We start from the raw sequence: 19,185 nt of genomic DNA, 5'->3' as shown, positions 1-19,185 counted from the left end.
GCGTCCCTGCTAAGGAGGACGTGACCCAGGAGGCCGGAGGCTCCCCGGATTCCGTGCTGGGCCCTCCCCCCCCCCAGCCCCGAACACTCATTCCCCCACATGCCTGGCCACTCACCCAGCACCTGGGTCGCAGTCATCCCCCTCCCCCGCAAGCTGCCTTATTTGCCGGGTGCCCTTGACAGGGGGAGATCCCGAGGCCCAGAGCGGGCACGCTGCGGCCCCTTGGTGGTGACGGCCTCCGGAGTCCCAGCCACGGCTGATGGATGGGCCGGCATCGCAGCTTCCAGGAGAAGGGATCAGGGCCCCGGGCCACAGTGAGAGCGGTGGGGGAGCCGGCGGTGTAAACGTGGATCAGTTCTTGGGGCGTGCTGGCCTGCTGTAGGCGACACCCCAGGATCTGACTGTAAGTCGACCCCTCCTCTGCCTCAGTTTCTCCATTTCCAAAGTGGCCTTCGAGCTTCGGCTCAGAGTCTGCAGGGATGCTGTCGGAGGGCTCATGGATTCAGCAAGCACTTACGGAGGGCCTGCGGCCCCAGCAGGTGTGGATCCTGCCTTCACGGGCCTTACCTTTGGGGTTGTGGGGAGGTGGGAAGTAAGCAGCGGGGACCCTGGGAATGAGGATTCCGGGTCCCGATGAGGGACGTAGCAGAGCCAGGGGGCTGGGGTGGGGTTGAAGATGCTGCTCCCTTTTCCTTCCGGGACCCCGGGGTGGTGCTTTGCGGCTGGCCCGGGGGGCCGGCCGGGTTCACGTGGAGATGGCCACGGCCCATCTGTAGCGACTTGTGGTTGCCTCCAGCTGGCAGGACTTGGCCTGGACCCGTGAGCGGTGATGTTGGGTACAAGGCCTGTGAGGCCCCAACCGCAGCCTGATCAGGGAGAGGCAGAGGTGTCCCCCAGCCTGAGCTGGGAGGCTGGGGACACTGGCAACGGATTCCCAGGACGTAATGGATAAGAGGTGGGTGCTGGAGAGGGCTAGCCTGGCAGGCAAGTGACTTAAGCTCTCTGTGCCTCAGTCTTACTTCCAGGGATATGGCGACGATGAAATAAACTGATGAGAGTGAGCACCGTGTTAGCAGTTAGCCACGGTGATGAGTGCACGGCGCTCACCTTGGGTCTGTTATCGTGACTGCTCAGGACCTGGGATCTGGAGGTGGAGTTGGCTCATCTTTCCATGGTCCTGTTCCTGCCTGTGGGACACCGAAGAGCCCTCTTTGCCCCCAGAGCCTCAGTCTCCCCATCTGCGAAATGGGAGCTGTAACCAACTTGTGGCTACATGGAGGTTGGAGAGAAAAGAGGATGGTGGGAGAAGTCAGCGCCCGTGGGGTCAGGGCTGAGGGGTCAGGGTCTCTACCTGCTCCTGGTTTGAGCCTTGGCCACCCTCCAGGCCGGGAAACAGGCTCCAGCAGGGATGGGGCCCAAGGTGTGTCTGTGGGTGCAGTCTGCAAGGCCTCCTGGCTTCGGACAATGCCCCTGTCTGAAAGAGGGGCCACGGCAGCTCTCCACCTCGGGATATTCCTCCAGAAGCCGAGGCCAGAGGCCAGAGGACGTTGTGGGTGGGGGCGTGCCTGCTGCTGGGGAGTGACCCAGATCTGAGTCAGCTAGGAAGGGGCAGCCTCTGTCCGCAAAGTGGCTGCCTGCCGGCTCCCCCGTTAGGGCCACTGATAGCTCAGGCCTGGCCAGGAGACTCTGTTTCTTCAGGGTGAGAGACCGCGTAGGCCTATCCCAGGCTCCTGTCCGGCCCCTTCCTCCTAGGCTGAATTTGTCCGGGGATCCCATCTATTTCCTCTTGCTTCCTTCTGGCCGGCTTGGGAGACCTCCCTACCTGTACAGGTGAGGGGACCAGAGACTGCAGATCTGATTCCAGGGAGATCCATGGCTTCGAGCTGGGGTTTTCAGGGGGTCTCTGTCTTAGGTGTGTTGGTTGCAATTGGCAGACTCTCTGCTCCTCCTGCATTTAGCACAAAAGGATATCAGGGTGAGCTTCAGGCATGGTTGGATCCAGGGGCTCAGGTGACAAGGGGCTCCCCGTGTCCAATCCTAAGATTGGACACTAACGATCACAATTTAGCCCAGTGGAAGGTAAGCCTCGTTGTCCCCACTGTCACAACAGAAATCGTGGGAGTGAACTTTACGGGCTCAGCTTGAGAGTTAAGCCCTTCCCCAAACCAGTGACGGTGGCTGTGGTTCTGGTGGTGGCCCTGGTGGTGCTCCTGAGACTGTGCTCATTGGCCAGACCCGGGAGGCAGAGTCAGCCTCCCTCAGAGCCCAGAATCGAGGGGTCGTAGCCCCAAGGACATAAGGGTACAGTTTGCAAGCAGCGGGTGCTGGGTGGGCGAAGGCAAGAGCTGCTGGCCACGGCCGGCTCACTCCATGTGTTGGACATGAGCCAGCTCGGGGTCCCTGCCCAGCCCCCCTTTCACGGCCAGTGTGTGTCCTTTGGGGAGGGGGGGATGTTATTTAAGACTCACTGGGTAAGTGGGCCCAGCCCCTCCCACTCCCTGTTTTAATTAGGGGCCTCTCAGGTCCCCCTCCAAGCCACGTGGGAGGACATTCCTGCCTGTCACCGGCCTCCCCGCTCCCCAAGCTCCCCTGGGCTTTGCTGGGCCCTCTCTTGTGGTTTCCAGCTGACCACATGTCAGAAGCCACAGGTCACATCCTGGCAGCCCACGGGCTGTATTTGGATGTCAGACTGATTTATTGGGTTGGGTTTATGGTCCATGTTTTTGAAATAAAAACTGTAAATTGAGGGATGTCTCGAAGTCAGACTTTCTTTGCCCGAAAGAATTGGACGCTGTGATCCCCTGGGCCCCGTTCTCCAGGGGCGAGGATGCCCGGCTGGGGTTGAGCAGCGGCCACCCCCTGACAGAGGCAGCCCCCACCTGCCCCTCTCCTCCGTGAGACTCCGGCCTGGCGTGGTATCCTCAGCTCTCCTCGCTGTTTCCCCCCTCCCTATTTCCGGCCTGGGACCTTTCCCCCCACCGGAGCCGGGTTAATCTTGCTCCCTCCGCGGACTGGTGATCGGATCCCAGAAGCGTGCTCCCGCTCCGGGCCCTGAGGCCTGTGTGCTCGCTCGTCTGCGGGCTCCTGGCTGCAGGGCCCGGAGGGCCTTTTGGGTTCTTGATCCTTGACACTCACTGATCAGCGAAAGCCCTCCGGGAAATCGCAGGGGCTGCTGTGATCCACATTTGAGCCTTGGAGGGAGCTGGTCGAAATGGGCCCTTCCCCCGCGGCCTGGCACCTGGGTGGCATTGGTGGAAGGTGGGGAGGGGGGATGATGCGAGGGGGGAGCTGCTGGGAGGGGGTGGGCTCCCAGCCCCGGGCGCCGCTGCGAAGCTATTCTTAGCAGCGGGAACATTTGTCCTCCTTCACACGTGGTGGAGGACGTCCCCCAGAGATCTGCCCCGAAATACTCAGGACGACCCCATAAATTCCTCAGAAAGCCGTCCTGGGGGGCCCAGCGTGCGTGGAGGCGGGACGGGAGGAGGCGTTTCCGGCAGCTGCGCGGCTGCGGACACGTTTGCCAGATGTTGCGCAGGGAAGTTTGTGGGAACCCGGAGTCTGCCGCGCGCGCCCCCTCGCCGCGGCCCCCTCCACCCTCCGGGTCCTGGTGAGTGATGGGCGGAGCCGGCAGACGGTCAGCCCCTCCCTGTGTCCCCGTGGCTTTCGGGGGGCCTTTCAACCCTCTCCTGACGCTGCCTGGGTTGGGGGCGACGTGGGCTACAGACAACGAGGCCTTGACTGTGGTCCCCCTCAGTGGCTGGCCGGGAGGGGCTGCTGCCCCGTGCCGGGACCCCTGGCAGGGCCTTGGGCGGGCACCGGCTCTTCCACGGGGCCCCCAGGGCAGCGGAAGCCACCACAGAGGATACCAGCCCAGCTGGTTGCCTTGGCTAGCAACCAGGGAGGCCTCCCTGGAGGAGGTGTGCGCTTTGCTTCTGTTTTGTTTTTGTTATTACTTAATTTTTAAGTTGTGGTAAAATACACATCACAAAAACGTTCAGGTCTCGGGCATTTTCAAAGGGGCCATTACTCCCCATACCCCTTCCTCTAGGCCCTAGCCATCACCCCTCTACTCTCTGTCCCTAGGAGATGACTAGGCCGGGCGCCTCCTGTAAGCGCAATCGTACAGCGTTTTTGCCCTTTTGTGTGTCTGGCTCACTTCATTCAGCAGAATGTCCAGAGCGGTGATCTGTGGTCCGTTGACTCCTTGGTTGTTGGTTCGTCGCCGTCCAGGCAGCGATGTGGACGGATCCGGGACCCCGAGCCCCGCAGCCTTTGCGATCCCGGAGCCCTGGATCCGTATGTGGTCGCCCCGCCCCCTGTGTGGACGAGCGCTCACTGCGAGCGGGTACCACGCTGAGCCCCGACACGGCTCGCCGAGTCAGGTCCCTGCTTTCCACTCTGCAGTCCGCTCTGTTCCAAGCCCCCGGGGCAGAGGGTCGAGCGCTTTGCCCAGTCGCACAGCTGGTGCCAGCGTCGCCCCCCCCCCCGCCCCCCTCCCCCCCACTGCCCAGACACCAGCTTCTTCTCTGGTTTCCCCCTCTTCCCCCTCTGCAGAAAAAATTGCTGTTTGGAAGGCCAGATGGAAAACACATCCCTCCCGGGGCGCTCAGAACCTAATGAGGAAGAGCCAGGAAAAATCCAGTGTAATGTTTGTGAAATACCCAAGAGGGAGGGCGCGTCTCGAGGCAAGGATTCTCGTAGGGGACCCTGTGACCTGGCGTGCGGGAGGGTTTGTCATGACTGTGGCTTCTCTCTCTCTCTTCCTTTTAAAACTAAGAGGGGGATGGGGCGCCTGGGTGGCGCAGTCGGGTTAAGCGCCCGACTTCAGCCGGGTCACGATCTCGCGATCCGTGAGTTCAAGCCCCGCGTCGGGCTCTGGGCTGATGGCTCAGAGCCTGGAGCCTGTTTCCGATTCTGTGTCTCCCTCTCTCTCTGCCCCTCCCCCGTTCATGCTCTGTCTCTCTCTGTCCCAAAAATAAATAAACGTTGAAAAAAAAAAATTTAAAGTTAAGAGGGGGAGGGGGAAGGGAGTCCAGGAGGAAGCGATTTTGAGCAGATCTGGCTATGGCGGGGGAGCAGGGCTGGGCGGCCGAGCTGGCCGCAGCCCAGTGGACACGAATGTACCAACTAAATCGGAGACCGAAACGGGCCTCCTCGGTGGCCCTCTTCTGCTCACTTCGGAGGGTGTGTGGGGCTGGACCAGGGTGCCTTCTGGCTGCATGACCTTGGGTGAGTGAGTTCACCTCTCTGAGCCTCGGTTTCCTGATCTGTTGAATGGGGCAGTCACGTTCGGTGAGGGAAATCGGGGCCTTCCTCTGTGCGGGTGCCCGAAGAATGCCACCTGTAGAATCACAGACTCTCAGGCGGGTCTGAGGACCCCGGGAGGGCACCAGGCAGCATCTGGGGGCGGTGGAAGTTCTAGCCGAGGCTGGGGATCCCTTTTAGGGGAGGTGTGAGCTGGCGTAGGTTGCCTGGGGTGTGTTCGGTACCGGGCTTCTGGTTTTCCCTGGAAGGTTGGCGCGGGCCGTGGCCAGTCCAGGGCTCTCTGTCCTTGGACCTGGCCCCCCGTGTGGACCGGCGGCAGCTTTTGTCCCCACGACCCTCGCTGTTGTTGCCCTGAAGCGTCAGAAGTGGGCTCAGCTCAGGCCACTGCCCATCTCACCGGATGCCTGGACCCCATGCTCATCCCCCCTCGAGAAGCTCTCTGTCTGCTCTGTGTTTGGGTGCGGGTCCCCCCAGGCCTGCATACCCTCCTAACTAGGGCCTTGCTCTGCCATTTGGTCAGTTCACTTCACTCAGCCTCGATTTGCTCATCTGCAGCATGGGGATGGTAACAGTACCTGCCCGGTGCCTAATATTGCCATCGTCATTGTGGCTAACTCGTCCCCGCCCCGTGTTTCTAGTAGCCGAGAGTACTTGAGCCCTAGCCCTCGTTTTGGGGACTCTTCTGTGGGTGTTGAGCTGTTGAGAGATCTCTTCTCGATGAATCTTTGCACCTGTCCCTCCCTGTTCTGATTCTGGAGTTGGAGACTGGAGGCGGTTTTCTCTAGGGTCCTCTGTGCCCAGCAGGCTGGTACTTGGGGGGCAGTTGTGCAGGCTTGGGGATTCTGGGGGGGGTGGTGCTCGTGTGTGTCTCCCAGAGTGGCTGGCGGGGAGCCTGATGTAGGCGTACTTGTGGAATAAAGGCACGCTGGGCTCTGTGGACAGTGGCACAGTTAAATTGATGTCCACCTGGGGCGCCTGGGTGGCCCCGTCAGTTAAGCGTCCGACTTCGGCTCAGGTCACGATCTCGCGGTCCGTGAGTTCGAGCCCCGCGTCGGGTTCTGTGCTGGCAGCTCGGAGGCTGGAGCCTGCTTCGGGTTCTGTGTCTCCCTTGCTCTCTGCCCCTCCCCCACTCTCTCTCTCTCTCTCTCTCTCTCAAAAATCAACACTAAAGAAAATAAAATTGATGTCCATCTGTTGATTTGTCTGTCCATCTGTCCGTCCGTCATTCCTCCATCCATGCTCCCCCCTCGCTGTCCCCTTCCTCCCTCCCTCCTTCTTCTACCCACCCACCCACTCCTCCTTCCCGCTCCATCCGTCTTCTGTGGAGTACCTGGGGTGAAGAGGTGCTTTCTGTGTTGGGACAGGCCTGTCACTGGTTGGCCGGAGTTTTTGTCCAGCTGGTCCACTGCTGTGACCGCCGCCCGCCCCCAGTGCCTCCTTGGCCAGAATGAGGCAGAGACCCCGTTTGGGACGGGCTTGTCTTGGCTGGTCTCCATTTAGGGGTGGGCGGGTGGCGTTTCTGAGGGCAGTGCTCTGAGCTGAGCCGTACGTGACTTTGGGCCACTCAGGGGTGCTGCTCTTTGGGCAGAGCCAGGAGCAGGCCGTGGTTGGGTCCCTGGCTCCTCCTTGGGGCGGAGAGGTCGTGTCAGGGGCAAGGAGGCCAGTTTTACTCCTGCTGGATAGGGACCTGTGTTCTAGGGGACCCTGAGTGGTGGCTTTAATCGCGTTAGGATTCCGGGTGGGTTACTCCCCGACGGAGGGCACAGCTGAAGTTTCCTTTAACACAGGGGCACGAGGAGCAGGCTTGGTACAGGAGACCCCGAACATCACCCCTGCCCAGAGGGTGGCGCCTTCCTTTCTCGTTCACGGTGAAAGCCTGCGTGACCTCACAGGGGCCCTGCTCACTCCACTCTTGCCATCCTGGCCCCCTGGCCGTTCCCTCCCCACCTCAGGGCCTTTGCACCGTCTGCTCCGTCTGCCTGGAGCAGCTTCCCTAGACATCCGCATGCTCCCTTTCTCCCCTCTCTCTCCTTCTCCATGCCCGCCCCGCCGCCAGCCATCCCCTGTCTACCCTCCTCATGCTTCTTGTTTTCCCCACACCGCAGACACCTCCCAACATTCCTGTAATTACTCCGGTCTGGCTTGCTAGAATGGCAGCTCCGTGAAGGCAGGGGTCTGGGGTCTTTTACTCGCGGCCGCGTCTCAGAACCTGCCCACGAAGGTTCCTGTAATCGTGGTTGGCGGCGGGGAGCTGCCTGGGAGGGGGCAGGGACTCTGGCTTCACCCCCCCCCCCGCCCTCGTGGGCCGGGCAGGCTCCTCTGGGCTCACTGGGGCCGCCTCCCACGGGGCTCTCTGTGTCCCAGGGCTCAGCTGAGAGCCGGATCCCTGAGCAAGGAGCCCTGTGGAAGGTGGAGCTGGTACTTGGCCGGCTCCCCATTTCCCCGGCACGCCAGAAACTAGAAACTCAAGGCGTAAACAGTCCGCTTCGTTCTAGCTGGCGTTTCTGCCACCTCTTAACGTCACATCCCAGAACAGCCTCGGTGCCCACGTCCCCCGTGCTGGCTTCCGGGGCTCCGTGCTCCCGGGGCCAGGCTGTTTCTGCTCGGTACATATCTGTTGGATCCTCCTGTGTGCCAGGCTCCGGATTATAGCAGTGGGCCGAGCAAATATGCATCGAGCACCTACCGTATCGGGTTAAATGTGCGTCTCCCCCCCGTAATTCATGTCCACCTGGAAGCTGGGAACATGATCTTATTTGGAAAGCGGGTCTTGGCAGATGTGATTAGTTAAGATGAGGTCACAACTGGATGAGGGTGGGCCCTGAATCCAATGACTGGGATCCTTCTCTGGGGAGGACCAGCAGAGAGGTGGCCGCAAGCAAGAGATGCCCGGGGCTACTCGCTGCTGGACGAGTCCGGAAGGATCCCCCCCCCCCCCCCCCCGACCCGGAGCCTCGGGGGAGGAGCGTGGCCCTGACCCACACCTTGATTTGGGACTTCCGGCTTCCAGAACGGTGAGAGAATGCATTTCTGTTGTTTTCAGCCCTTCCTTTTTTTTTTTTTTTTAACATTTAATTATTTTTGAGAGGCCGAGCGTGAGCGGGGGAGGGGCAGAGAGAGAGGGAGACCGAGAATCTGAAGCAGGATCCAGGCTCCGAGCTGTCCGCACAGAGCCCGACGCGGGGCTCGAACCCACAGAGCACGAGATCATGACCTGAGCCGAAGGCGGATGCTCAGCCGACCGAGCCCCCCCCAGGCGCCCCTCCACCATCCTGTTTGTGGTGCACTGTTCACCCAGGTTCCGGGAAGCTAGCACACCTAGGCCCTTGCAGGGGAATCGCCAGTGGATCCAAACATTTGTCCAGTAGCTGCTGAGCGGTCCCAGGCCCTTCTGGGGGCTGAAGAGCCGTGGCGAGGAAGGCCACGGCGTTCCCAGTGCCTCACTGTCTCTCCAGCCCGGACAGGCCGGCGGGGGCGGGGGTACGAGAGACCAGGTCCCCTGTGTGGGGCCTGTGGCTTCTCCGAGCACCCTGGAGGGTTCTGGAGGGTTCTGGCGAGCACGCGTGTGTGTGCACGTGCTGGGGGCTTCCCTCGGGCTGACAGCTGAGTTTTCATTCTGAGGCTCCCCCACCTGCCTCGGGTTCTGACGTCGGTGCCCACTAGTTACGGGAAAGTCTCAGGCATTGGGTGGCGCAGACAGCTGGCCTTTCGTCTTCTCCAGAGCCTGGGCTCAGGTCGGAAGGCTCCCAGGCACCTTAACGAGCACCCTGCACGTCCGTCCCCCGCCCGCTCTCGGAGCCGTCCCGGCCCCGACCTGCTGTAATCCGCCCTCCCCGGAGCTGAAGCGGGCCGCACGCGGCACGGAAAATCTATGGAATGTGCCTCAGTGGGGCCTCAGCGTCCTGCCTGGGGCCGGAGAGGAATGTGGGGGCAGGAGGGCTCTGGCCTCACCTGGCGTTACTGGCACCTGCCTGGACAGGTTCCCTTGCTGAGCACCTGCTGTGTGCCAGGCGCACCGGTAGGCTCGTGGGATGCAGCAGGGGCAAGGCAGACAAAACCCACAGCGGTGAGCTTCCTCCTGCAGATTTGGGCGGAAAGCCACGCGGTGGATGGAACACGGGCTGTGAGGTCAGGATTGTGGGGAGCGGCCCCGTGGGGCCCGCAGGGCTCTCTGGCGGGCCGCTGCCTCTGGGGCAGGTGCAGTAGTAGAGGGCCACCCTGGGGCCCCTGTGCTGTTTGTGGGTGGTCCCCACCGTGGACCATTCGTGTCGGGCCCCGTGCAGGACTGGAGTTCTTGGCCCTCCTCTGCCTGGCTCGGCGGCCCTAGTGCCCTGGTTTGTGGCTTGGACGTGCGAGGCCCGGACTGGGGCTTTGGGGCTCGGAAGTATCCCACGCTACCTGGCTCAGCCGTTTCTTAGCCCCGCTTGAGGGCCGTCTCGTCTCCTCCGAGCCCTGCCCTTGCTGAGTTTGCCTCATTGAGCGCCTGCTGTTTACCAGGCGTGATGGCATTGCTTCCCAAGCATGCCGACCTGCTGGCAGGCTGGTGGAGCTGGAATTGTGGACGTGTACCCGAGGAAACTGAGGCTCAGAGGTGTGAGGCTTCCTGCCTCACGAGGGGACAGAGGGCCCCCGTCCCCGGGAGGCCACTCGGCCTCTTCCACCCCAGGGTGGAGCTCCTTCCCGACTTCCCTGGGCTGTGCCTGCTTCTCCTTCTCTGGTGCTGCCGCTCCGATCCGGCCAGCGTCGTCTCTTGCTTGGATGCCCGCAGGAGCCCCGAGGTCTCCCGGCTCTCTGTGGCGCCTGCTTATAAAACACGCTGACTTCGGCCCAGGTCCCGATCTCGCGGTCCGGGAGTTCGAGCCCCGCGTCGGGCTCTGTGCGGACAGCTCGGAGCCCGGAGCCCGCTTCGGGTTCTGTGTCTCCCTCTCTCTCTGTCCCTCCCCCACTCATGCTCTGCCTCTCTCTGTCTCTCAAAAATAAATAAATGTTAAAAAATTAAAAAAAATAAAATCAAATAAAACACACTGACTCTTCATTTCACCAACCACCGTCTGTGGCTCCTCAGAGCCCTTAGAACAGAACCCATCCTTGCCGTGGTCCGTGGGCCTTGAGTGACTGTCCCCCCCACCTGCCTCGTGCTCACTCACTCAGTTACTCAAGCACGGGGTGCCTGGTCTCACCTCTGGGCTCCTGTTCAGGTGGCCGCCTCCCGCTGCCTCCCCCCTGGCTCCGCTCCGGAAACTTCTCCCTTCTCCCCGAGACCCCCTCGCCCCCCCCGAGGCTGGAGTAGCCTGAGCGTCCATCTCCGAGGTCACTGTTTGCTTTCTGCTCCCCGCTGCACCCCACTCCCACCCGGTCGGGGCACCGAGACCCTCGGCAGCTGGGCTCCGCCTCATTCCCTCATGTGGGGCTCAGCGCGCAGCGGGGACCCCGAAGTTTCTGTCCATAAATGGATGCGTGCTACCCTCTCTTGACCCCGAAGCCACCAGATCCGCGGTGGTATTGGGGCCGCTGTGCCGAGACTGGCTGCAGCCTCGATGGGTCTTCAGAAGGCCTTCCAGCCCAGACCAGATCCGGGGCACCCTGCTGAGTCCCCCGGGGGGGGGGGGGGGGGGGTCGGTCTCCCTCATCCCTCTCCTACCCCCATCTTTGATGGAGGTGCGTCCTAGTTTTCCTTGTCATTCACATTCAAACCTTGAGGAAGACATTTGTTTTTCCATTGACAGTGTTATGCAAATACTACCTGTGTCTAATTTGAACACATTTCCATCCCCGCGTGGAGAGCCCGGGTGCCCGTTAGCAGTCACTGCCCACGCCCTCGGCCCTGGCGGCCACCAGTCCGTTTCGGGTCTCTATGGGGTTGCCTATTCCGGATACTTCCTGTAAGGGGACTCCCACACCAGCCGGCCTTTTGTGACCGCCTCCTTTCACGCGGCGCGATGTTTTCACACCCGCGGTGTGGCTGTGTCAGTAGTTCATTTCTTTTTGTGACTCAGTCGCGTTCCACCGTGTGGATGGACCACAGTTTGTTTATCTGTTCGTCTGTTGATGGACTCTTGGGCAGTGTCCACCCCTTGGCCGTCGTGAATAGTGCAGCTCTGAATGTTCGTATACATGTATTTGTTCGAGTCCCCGTTTTCAGTTCTTTTGGGAACGTGCCCGGGACTGGAATTGCTGGGTCATTGGGTAATTCTGTGTTTAACTTTTGGAGGAACCACCAAAATGTTTTCCTAAAAAAAAAAAAAAAAAAAAAAATTTTTTTTTTTTTTTTTTGAGCTGGCAAGAAATGTGACTGAGGTTGGGAGGGGTGGAAATTGGGTTTATTAAACAAGCTCGTGGTGAATGGAGGGGGCACCCAGAGTCGCTTGGCTTTGGGGACAACCTAGATGTGAGGACACGGGGCCAGGGAGTGCCAGGGTGACCTGTTGATGGCTGAGGCCCCTCGAGCTTGGCAGCCGACACACCGTGAGTCTTGAGGGAATGGGAACCCGGCCAGACCCTGGCCTTGGTGTGAGGAGGGTGGGGTGCCGCTGAGGGTTCTCCAGGGCTGGTTTGGAAAGGTGTCACCTCCCCGGCTTCTGCAGCCCACGTGCACTGCGCGCGTGAGCATCTGGCAGAGGCCTGCCATCTCCAGTTGGCGTCTTGTTAGGCAAAGGAAGTTAGAAAAGCTGTGGGTAAATCAGACTTCTTTGCCGCCTTATGCAATGCAAAATCAAACAGCCATTTGGAAGCTCCCCCACTGCGCTTGGAGGAGGGGCGACCAGTGGGAGCCTCTCCCTGCCGAGGTGCTGGCCTCAGCCCCTCGGAGAGCCCAGAGAGAAAGCAGAACAGAATTTGCGTCCCTGCGTTGCGTGACCAGGATCCACTGGGCTCCGAGATGGATGGGAGCAATGGGAATTCTGAAACGGGGTCCGGAAGTGGCCACACCTGCCCCTCTCCCCAGGCCGGTTTCTTGTCTCTGGGCTATCGGACAGATGTCGCGTTGCCCTCGGTGGGAACTGGCAGGGCAGCCCCGCCCCCCCCCGCCCCCCCCATCAGAGCGTCACTGTCACTAGGCTGGAGCCACTGCAGAGACGGTACTAGGGGAAGTGATACTAACAGCGTCTGTTAACTGAGCAGGATTTGGTCCCGTGTTTATAAAAATTACAGGGCACATCCTGTCTCGGTGGCTGGGAAAAGCCCACGTGGGCAACTTGCTGAGGTGCCCGTAGGTGCATTGATCTGTGCCTCCTTCCTTCCCTGGCTGAGTCAGACTTCTGGTGGCAAGCGACAGAAACCCGGGTTGGGCCGGCGAAGGCCAAGCACGCGGCCGTCTCTGCTCTCCTAAGCGAGCGAGCAGGCTTCGCCTTCAGGCCTGGCTGTCATCAGGACCCCGCCGCGCTCCCTCCGCCCTTCCGCTCTGGCTTCCTGCCGGCCGGCGGCGTCGTTGCTCGGCGGGCATCTGCCGTGAGGTGGCCCCCAGAACCGCAGGCTTTCGAGCTCCTGGTTACCGGCCAAGCTGGTTCCTCCAGCCAGAGTCTCAAGACTGCCTCTCATTGGCCTAGTTTGGGCCGCGGGCGCATCCCTCGACCAATCCCTGGCCCGGGGGATGCAGGACTTGCATTGGCCAGGCCCGGGTCACGTGACTACTTCCCGCGCGCCGGTGGGAGGCCGGAGGATGGTTCCAGAAGGGAAGGTCACATCTACAGTGGCGGGAAAGATGGGGGTGGGGAGGGGGACGCCACCAGAGCCTCAGATGGGGGTCTCGTTCCTCCTCTGACCACCGCGACCTCAGCCCTCCGTCCCAGTTCGAGACGGCCACGGGGCCCATCGCCAGGGGAGGGGCCCGGCGTCTTCCCGTGGAGAAGGACAGTTGTGAACCCGGGGCAGGGCGACGAGGGGCGTCGTGAGATGCAGCCCCAGCCTTGCCCGGTGCACCAGGGCGTCCAGGTGCCAGGCCCCTGCGCCATCTTGGATTTTTCTAGCGGGGGGCGGGGCTGCACGTTGGGGGCCGGGGGGGGGGGGGGGGGGGGGGGGGGGGGGGCGTGGGCCGTGGCCATGGCTGTGCCCAGCTCTCACCGTGGGCGAGGGCAGGCGGCCCAGGGGTGGGGGGGATGGAGGCCCCCCCAGAGATTTCTGGGCAAAGACAGCTTCTGACTAAGGGCCTCCTGGCGCCCTTGAGTCCTTTCTTCCTCCCGAGACTCAGTTTCCCCAGCTCTAAAAGCACAGGACTGCTTCTTGAGATTTTTTTCCAGCCTGGACATGGGTGTTTTCTGTCCCATGGAAGGTACAGTTTATCCGTTCCCCCCCGCCCCGGCTCTTGTCTGGGTCCTTAGCTGTTTCCCCAACGCGGCCCCCGGCTGCCCAGTCCCCCCACTCCCAAGCTCTGCTCCTGCACGGGGTCATGCGGAGGCCCAGGCAGGCCCGGCCTTGCCCGGGGTCACGCTGTGACCCGTGTCCTGCCCGAGCTGACCCTGCCCACCGTGGCCAGGGACGCAACCGTGCGCCTCATCCTGGCGGCGCCTCTCAGGACAGGCCCCCAGCTGCCTGCCTGAACTGGGTGCTTTCCGAGAACTTTGCCCTGGTGACTCAGAAATCTGCAGGGGCCGTGGGGTGAGGTTGGGTGGGCCGTGGGGGCTCGGGACCCTTCGGGGAATGGTGGGGCAGTGTTCACAGGGTTGGGGTTCCTGTGCCTGCTGAGCCAGGGCCTTGGTCGTGGGTGGGGGGGGGGCCGGGTCTGGCCTGGTCTGTGGCTCGGGGGTCCCCCAGAAGCCATGTTGCCACCTCCTGCTGTCGGTGGGCAGGAAGCGCCCAGCGGCTTGGAGGAGGAGGAGGGTCAGGAGGACCTGTGTGCTTGCTTTTCCTCAGGGACCAAAGGAACTATTAGGGGGCCCCACCAGGGTCCTTGGAGGGAACACTGTCCCGTGGCTGATCTTGTTTCTTTTCTGGTTTTTTCTCAGGTTCCTGTGACAGGGCGGCCCGTGAGCAGATGAGGAGGACTGGCTTTTAACCTTGGTGGCCATCGAGAGGGAGATTATTGGGGCCCCAGAGCCCCCAGACGCTCGCCGCCATGTCGGGGTCCACGCAGCCTGTGGCGCAGACGTGGAGGGCCACCGAGCCCCGCTACCCGCCCCATGGCATTTCTTACCCTGTGCAGATCGCCCGGCCCCACACGGTGAGTAAGGGGGGGGGGGTGTATGCCCGGGGCCACCTTTGGGGCCTTCTCTCCCCGAGTCCCCGTGAGGGCTGGTGTGGCTCTGACGGGGTCCAGCCAGGGCTCACTGGGTCCCCTGAGGGGAGTTGGGGTGTCACGGCAGGGACCACTGGCCTCTGGACATTCTGGTAAAATCTCTTAGCTCCCGCTCTAAAGGGGGGGGGTGATGGAGACCGGGGCCAGGCTGAGCTGGGATCTCTGCCTCTCTGAGTCAGCTGTAGAATTTGTGTACGGACACGGGACGCCTGCTGTATACGCTTTGCTGGCAGCCCAGCCTCCCCTGGACTCCTTTTGGCTTTATTGCGGTCTCCCGGGTGCTGACTGAGCCCCTTGCCTCCCTGAGCCGTGGCCCCGGAGCTCGTGCACTGGAGGCTCTGAGACGAAGATGCTCGGAACGCGTGTCTGGAGCCCTGATTTGGGGATCCAGGGTGTCGGTTCCTCTCACCGAGGAGCCGCCCCGCCTCTCGGGGGCGACCTGCCTGCAGGGAAAGAGGAGTGCTGTCTACGTGCTGGCCCGCACACGTGTGCGCCCTTGACCGGCTCTCCTAAGCTGCACCCTTGTTTTTCCTCGCAGTGACCCCGTTTCCTGCCGCGCCTCTCGCTGCGCGGTGTGGCCGTGAGGATGGGCCTTTGCTGGCATTTTTTGGGCACCTACTGGGTACCGTGTCCTTGGGCCTTGCCGGAGGGCTCCCGGGGTCTGGGGCCTCCCTGTTTGACCAACTGGCTGCTCGGTGGGGGGGTGTGGGGTCTTGCGGTCGTAGCTGGGCAAGAGGCTGGCTCTGCTGGCCCGTGTGTGTGTGTGTGTGTGTGTGTGTGTGTGCGCGCGCGCGCGCGTGTGTGCGTGCATGCGTGTGGACTGCTTGGCGCGTGGTTCCTCTTCGTGAGAAGAAAGGAAGTGGCGTGGGAGGGCATTTCCATCAGTGAGCGTGTGAACCCACTGGCCCCGCGGGGAGGGTGTCCCAGATGCGGCGGCCTCTTGAGGATTTTGGCCACCAGGATGCTTTTCAGAGCCAGCCGGGCTGAACGGGCACTTATCGAGCCCTGTGACGGACGAGAGCTTGCCTGTGGGTGGTCTTCAGATGCTCTGTCCGGCCCAGTGAAAGAGCGTCTGGCGTCGGTGCCCCACTTTGCACTCGAGGGGACTGAGGCCAGGAGACTAAACCGCAGGCCTCAGGTGAGATCGCTGCTGGGAGGCAGTCCGCTTCAGCCTCGGGGTTCTGAGCCCCGGTCACAGACGCCACTGCCTGCTGGACACCTACCGTGTGCCCAGGGCCACGGGAGTGTGCTCCTGGGGGCGCACGTTGTTACGTATCGTCACCATCTGTATCGGGGTCCCCAGCAACAGCAACAGCGACCGCAAACCCTCGATTACCGAGCCCTTGCCACAGGGCAAACGCCCTGTTTAGAACCTTCTACGCGGACAGTTCACTCGCTGCTCTGAATCACCCCGAAGAGGGTCTCGAACGCTGTTTGTGGATCGGGACTGTTTCGTAGGCGAGGAGAAAGGTCCACGTTCTTAACCGTTCTGAGCCTCGGTTTTTTAATCTATAAAATGGTGTCACGGCAGCAGCCGTCTCCTGGGTTCTCGTGGGGATTAAGCATAACGATCTGCATGAAATCCTTATGGCAGCGCCTGGCACCCACTCTGACGGACGTGTCCGTTCGCTGTCGTTATTCCTTGTTACCTCACTGTTACCGCAGCTGCCTGCAGGGGCTGCCTCTCCTGGGGGCCACTGGCCGATGCCTCTGGCTTCTCTCTTGTTGCTGGGCCCTTCCTGCCGGGTTCCCACCCCTCTCCCCCCTCTTCCCTGCGGGCACAGCTTTGGAAAGTCCTCCCCCCTCCACCCCCCGCTGCCCCATCTCCCACCTTCCTTCTTGCCCTTTGCCCCAGCTGGGCCCTCTCCCGGTCATTTGGGGTCACTGGCTGACCCATAATGTCTCCTGTTCTGCCCCCACCGGGCTGTCAGTGACGCAGGATGTGGCTGGACAGGCCCCAGCAGTCACCACCCACTCCAGGCAGGAGGCTGAGGCCAGGGGTGAGCAGGGCCCTGGGGCAGCGGTGGGGTGGGACATTCCTGCCCTGTGTGGTGGCAGCGGTGGGGCCCCGGTCCCTGCTTTGTGTGGGGCAGCCCAACCCTGCTTGTCACCTAAAAGGCAGGAGCAAGAATTCTGGGCACCCCGGGTTGGGGGTGGGTCTTGCTGTCCTGGGCATGTGTCCCGGCTGGAGCCACTTTCCCTTGGCTGGTGGGGGGTCAGCATTGGGTCTGTAGTCTGGAGGCCCTCCCTCCCCACTGCAGCCCGTGCCCTCTAACGTGTTCCCATTGGCCGATTTTACAGGTGGGGTGAGGTGCCCCCCTTTTCTGAGTCTGGAAGACAGAGGGTGGAAGAAAGGGGAAATCGAGGCACAGGGAGAAAGATGCCCCGTCCAGGAGCCAGGTGGGAGCCCAGGGTCTTGGCTCCTTGCATAGTAGCTAAGGCAGGAAGCTGGGAGGAAGGGGAGGGGCCTGGACCCGGTGACCTGTGACCTTCCTGAGACTCAGTCTTCTCTCTCTCTCTCTCTCTCTCTCTTTCTCTCTCTCTCTCTCTCTCTCTCTCACACACACACACACACACACACACACACACACACACAAACAGGCTTATCTTCAGGAGTAGCACCTCTTGGTTCCAGAGGCTTCTTTCCATGTGCCCTGGGCCCAGGGCTGCTTAGATGGCGAGTCTACCCTGGAGCCCAGAAGAACCTCCACATCTGGCCTTGAATCTCCGTTCCTTCCCACCTGCTGAGTGGCACTGGGCTGCCCACTTGGCCCTGTCGGGGGCAGCCTCGGTTTTCCTATCTAAAGTACGGAGTTGTGGGTCTGAGCCTCCGTGGAAGGTGCCTGGGCGGGTTTGCGGTAGTCCTGTGTTTCCTCCTGGCGGGGTGACGGGAGCCCCTGTCCTTTGGGGTGGCAGGACCCTGGACTCAGGGGCCGTGGGAGCCGTCCCGTCTGCTGGCCCGCCACCTCCAGGCTGCCTGCTCTGAGGTTCACGGTGCGGGCGGAAGGCGTGATTCCAGGTGTGCTCTCGGGCAGAGGCCTGGCCGTTCCCCTGCCCGCTTCTGACACCCTCTCGGCCTTTCCAGACACCGTGCGCGTTGCCTGGGGAATCCCACAGAACCCCTCTGTGCCCTGCCCTCTCCACCTCTGTGGTCTTGGCTTCCCTCCCTCACGGAATCAGGACCCCACATCTTTCCCTGTGCGTCTCCCGGGATTGGGGGTCCCGACGTACCTTCCCTGCCTCACCTTTTGTCAGGCTTCCTAGGGACTTCTCCGAGTCCCCCGGGGCCTTCTGGACTTGCCTGAGCTCTTGTAGTTCTTGTGCTGAACGGATGTATTCGAGTCAAAAGGTGCAAGGTCTGACTTCTAGCGCTGCCGCTTTCTGCTGTGTGGACCCTGGCAAGTTACTCAACCTCTCTGTGCCTCCGTGTAGAGGGGTAGCTAAGAGCACAGGCTCTGGAGCCAGACCGATTTCGTTTCTGTGCTGCCTTAGTGATACCTTGGCTGTGGAATTTTGGACGAGGGGCCTTACCGCCCTGTGCCTCGGTTTGCCCGACATTTGATGGCGGTGACTGCGGGGTTCTGAGGCTCAGGTTAGTGGACGTGGGCAGAGGCCTTCGCGTGATGCCTGTGCAGCGTTAGCTCCCACGGATATCACGGGACGCCGCTGATGACCTCGGTGACGCCGTTCTTGTGACGACAACGTAGCGTGAGTGTCCTCTTCCGCGTCGCCTGTGGGCTTTTCCTCTAGAGGAGACCGCGGCAAACCTCCGTAAACGTGTCGGGCCTCTCGGGCCGTGCGGCCTGTGTCACGACTGCTCAGCCCTGCTGCCCTCATAGTTCCGGAGCTGCAACCGAGAGGCAGAGGAATGGCCGAGGGCCGAGCCCGGCTTGGGCCTTGGGCCCCGTTTCGGACTGCTGCCCCGGATCGGTGCTTCCCGAAAGCTCTGTGGGGAGGACCGGTCCGTTTCAGCTGCACTTTGCCCCAAAGCCAAACTGCACGGAACCCCCGCCCGTCCGGTGCGGGCACTGGCCGTGGCGAGGCCGGCAGTGCGCAGGCCGGCTGGCTCACGAAGACGCGTGTCTTCTGTACCCACTCGTCGCGGGCAACGGACGTGGAGCAGCGCCGCCTTGGGTGAAAGGTCAGGGACCCGGGGGCCCGCCTGGGCCAGAGGGGGCCGCGGGCGCGTGTGGGCGCGCTGGTGGGTTGCTCGTGTCCTGAATGCTGCCCGGGGTTTCTCCGCCTCAGCTTTGTGGCCCTTCCTGCCCCCCCCCCCCCAGTTCTGGGTGCTGGGGGACGGCTCCCCAGAAAGGCCTCTCGGGAGCCCCCGTGCTGGGAGCTTTGTTCATTCACTTAGCACTCAGTAGGCGCCTCGTCTGCCAGTACTTCTGTAGGCCCTGGGAACGGAGCTGTGAGCAAACCAGAAGCATCCCTGCCTCAGGCAGCTGGTGTTCTCATGCGGCAGCAGTGAGCAGGGAAGGAGGGGCGAGGGAAGGCGGAGGTTGTGGGGTTCCTAATTGAAGTCAGGCGCCAGGGCAGGAGGCCTCACTGGGAAGTTGACATTGGGATCAAAACCTGAAAGGAACTGGAGGGCCGGGCACAGGGAAATGTGGTTAAGGAATGTTCCAGGCAGAGGAAACAGCACGTGCAAAGGCCCTGAGGTGGGAGCCCCACCTCTCCAGGGGGGGCCC

At 62.0% G+C, this 19,185-nt stretch overlaps 1 protein-coding gene across 25 annotated transcripts in view; it reads left to right on the top strand.

Moving 5' to 3' along the window:
* NCOR2 (nuclear receptor corepressor 2) overlaps window positions 1–19,185 on the top strand; it is a 183,238-nt gene that overhangs the window by 20,985 nt on the left and 143,068 nt on the right. For 24 of the 25 annotated variants that reach the window (XM_040444070.1, XM_040444076.1, XM_040444074.1 and 21 more), the window contains exon 2: window positions 14,205–14,419. In XM_040444070.1, coding sequence (XP_040300004.1) covers window positions 14,315–14,419 — 105 coding nt within the window. In that variant the 5' untranslated portion in view covers window positions 14,205–14,314. Of the gene's footprint in view, window positions 1–14,204; window positions 14,420–19,185 lie in introns of those variants that run through there. The other variant, XM_040444068.1, reaches the window with a different exon arrangement.

Source organism: Herpailurus yagouaroundi, unplaced genomic scaffold (assembly GCF_014898765.1).
Source record: "Herpailurus yagouaroundi ecotype Mexico unplaced genomic scaffold, PumYag 191, whole genome shotgun sequence".
NCBI classification, from domain to species: domain Eukaryota; kingdom Metazoa; phylum Chordata; class Mammalia; order Carnivora; family Felidae; genus Herpailurus; species Herpailurus yagouaroundi.
Note: the sequence above shows the minus strand (reverse complement) of the source record. Positions and strands in the feature narration are given on the sequence as shown.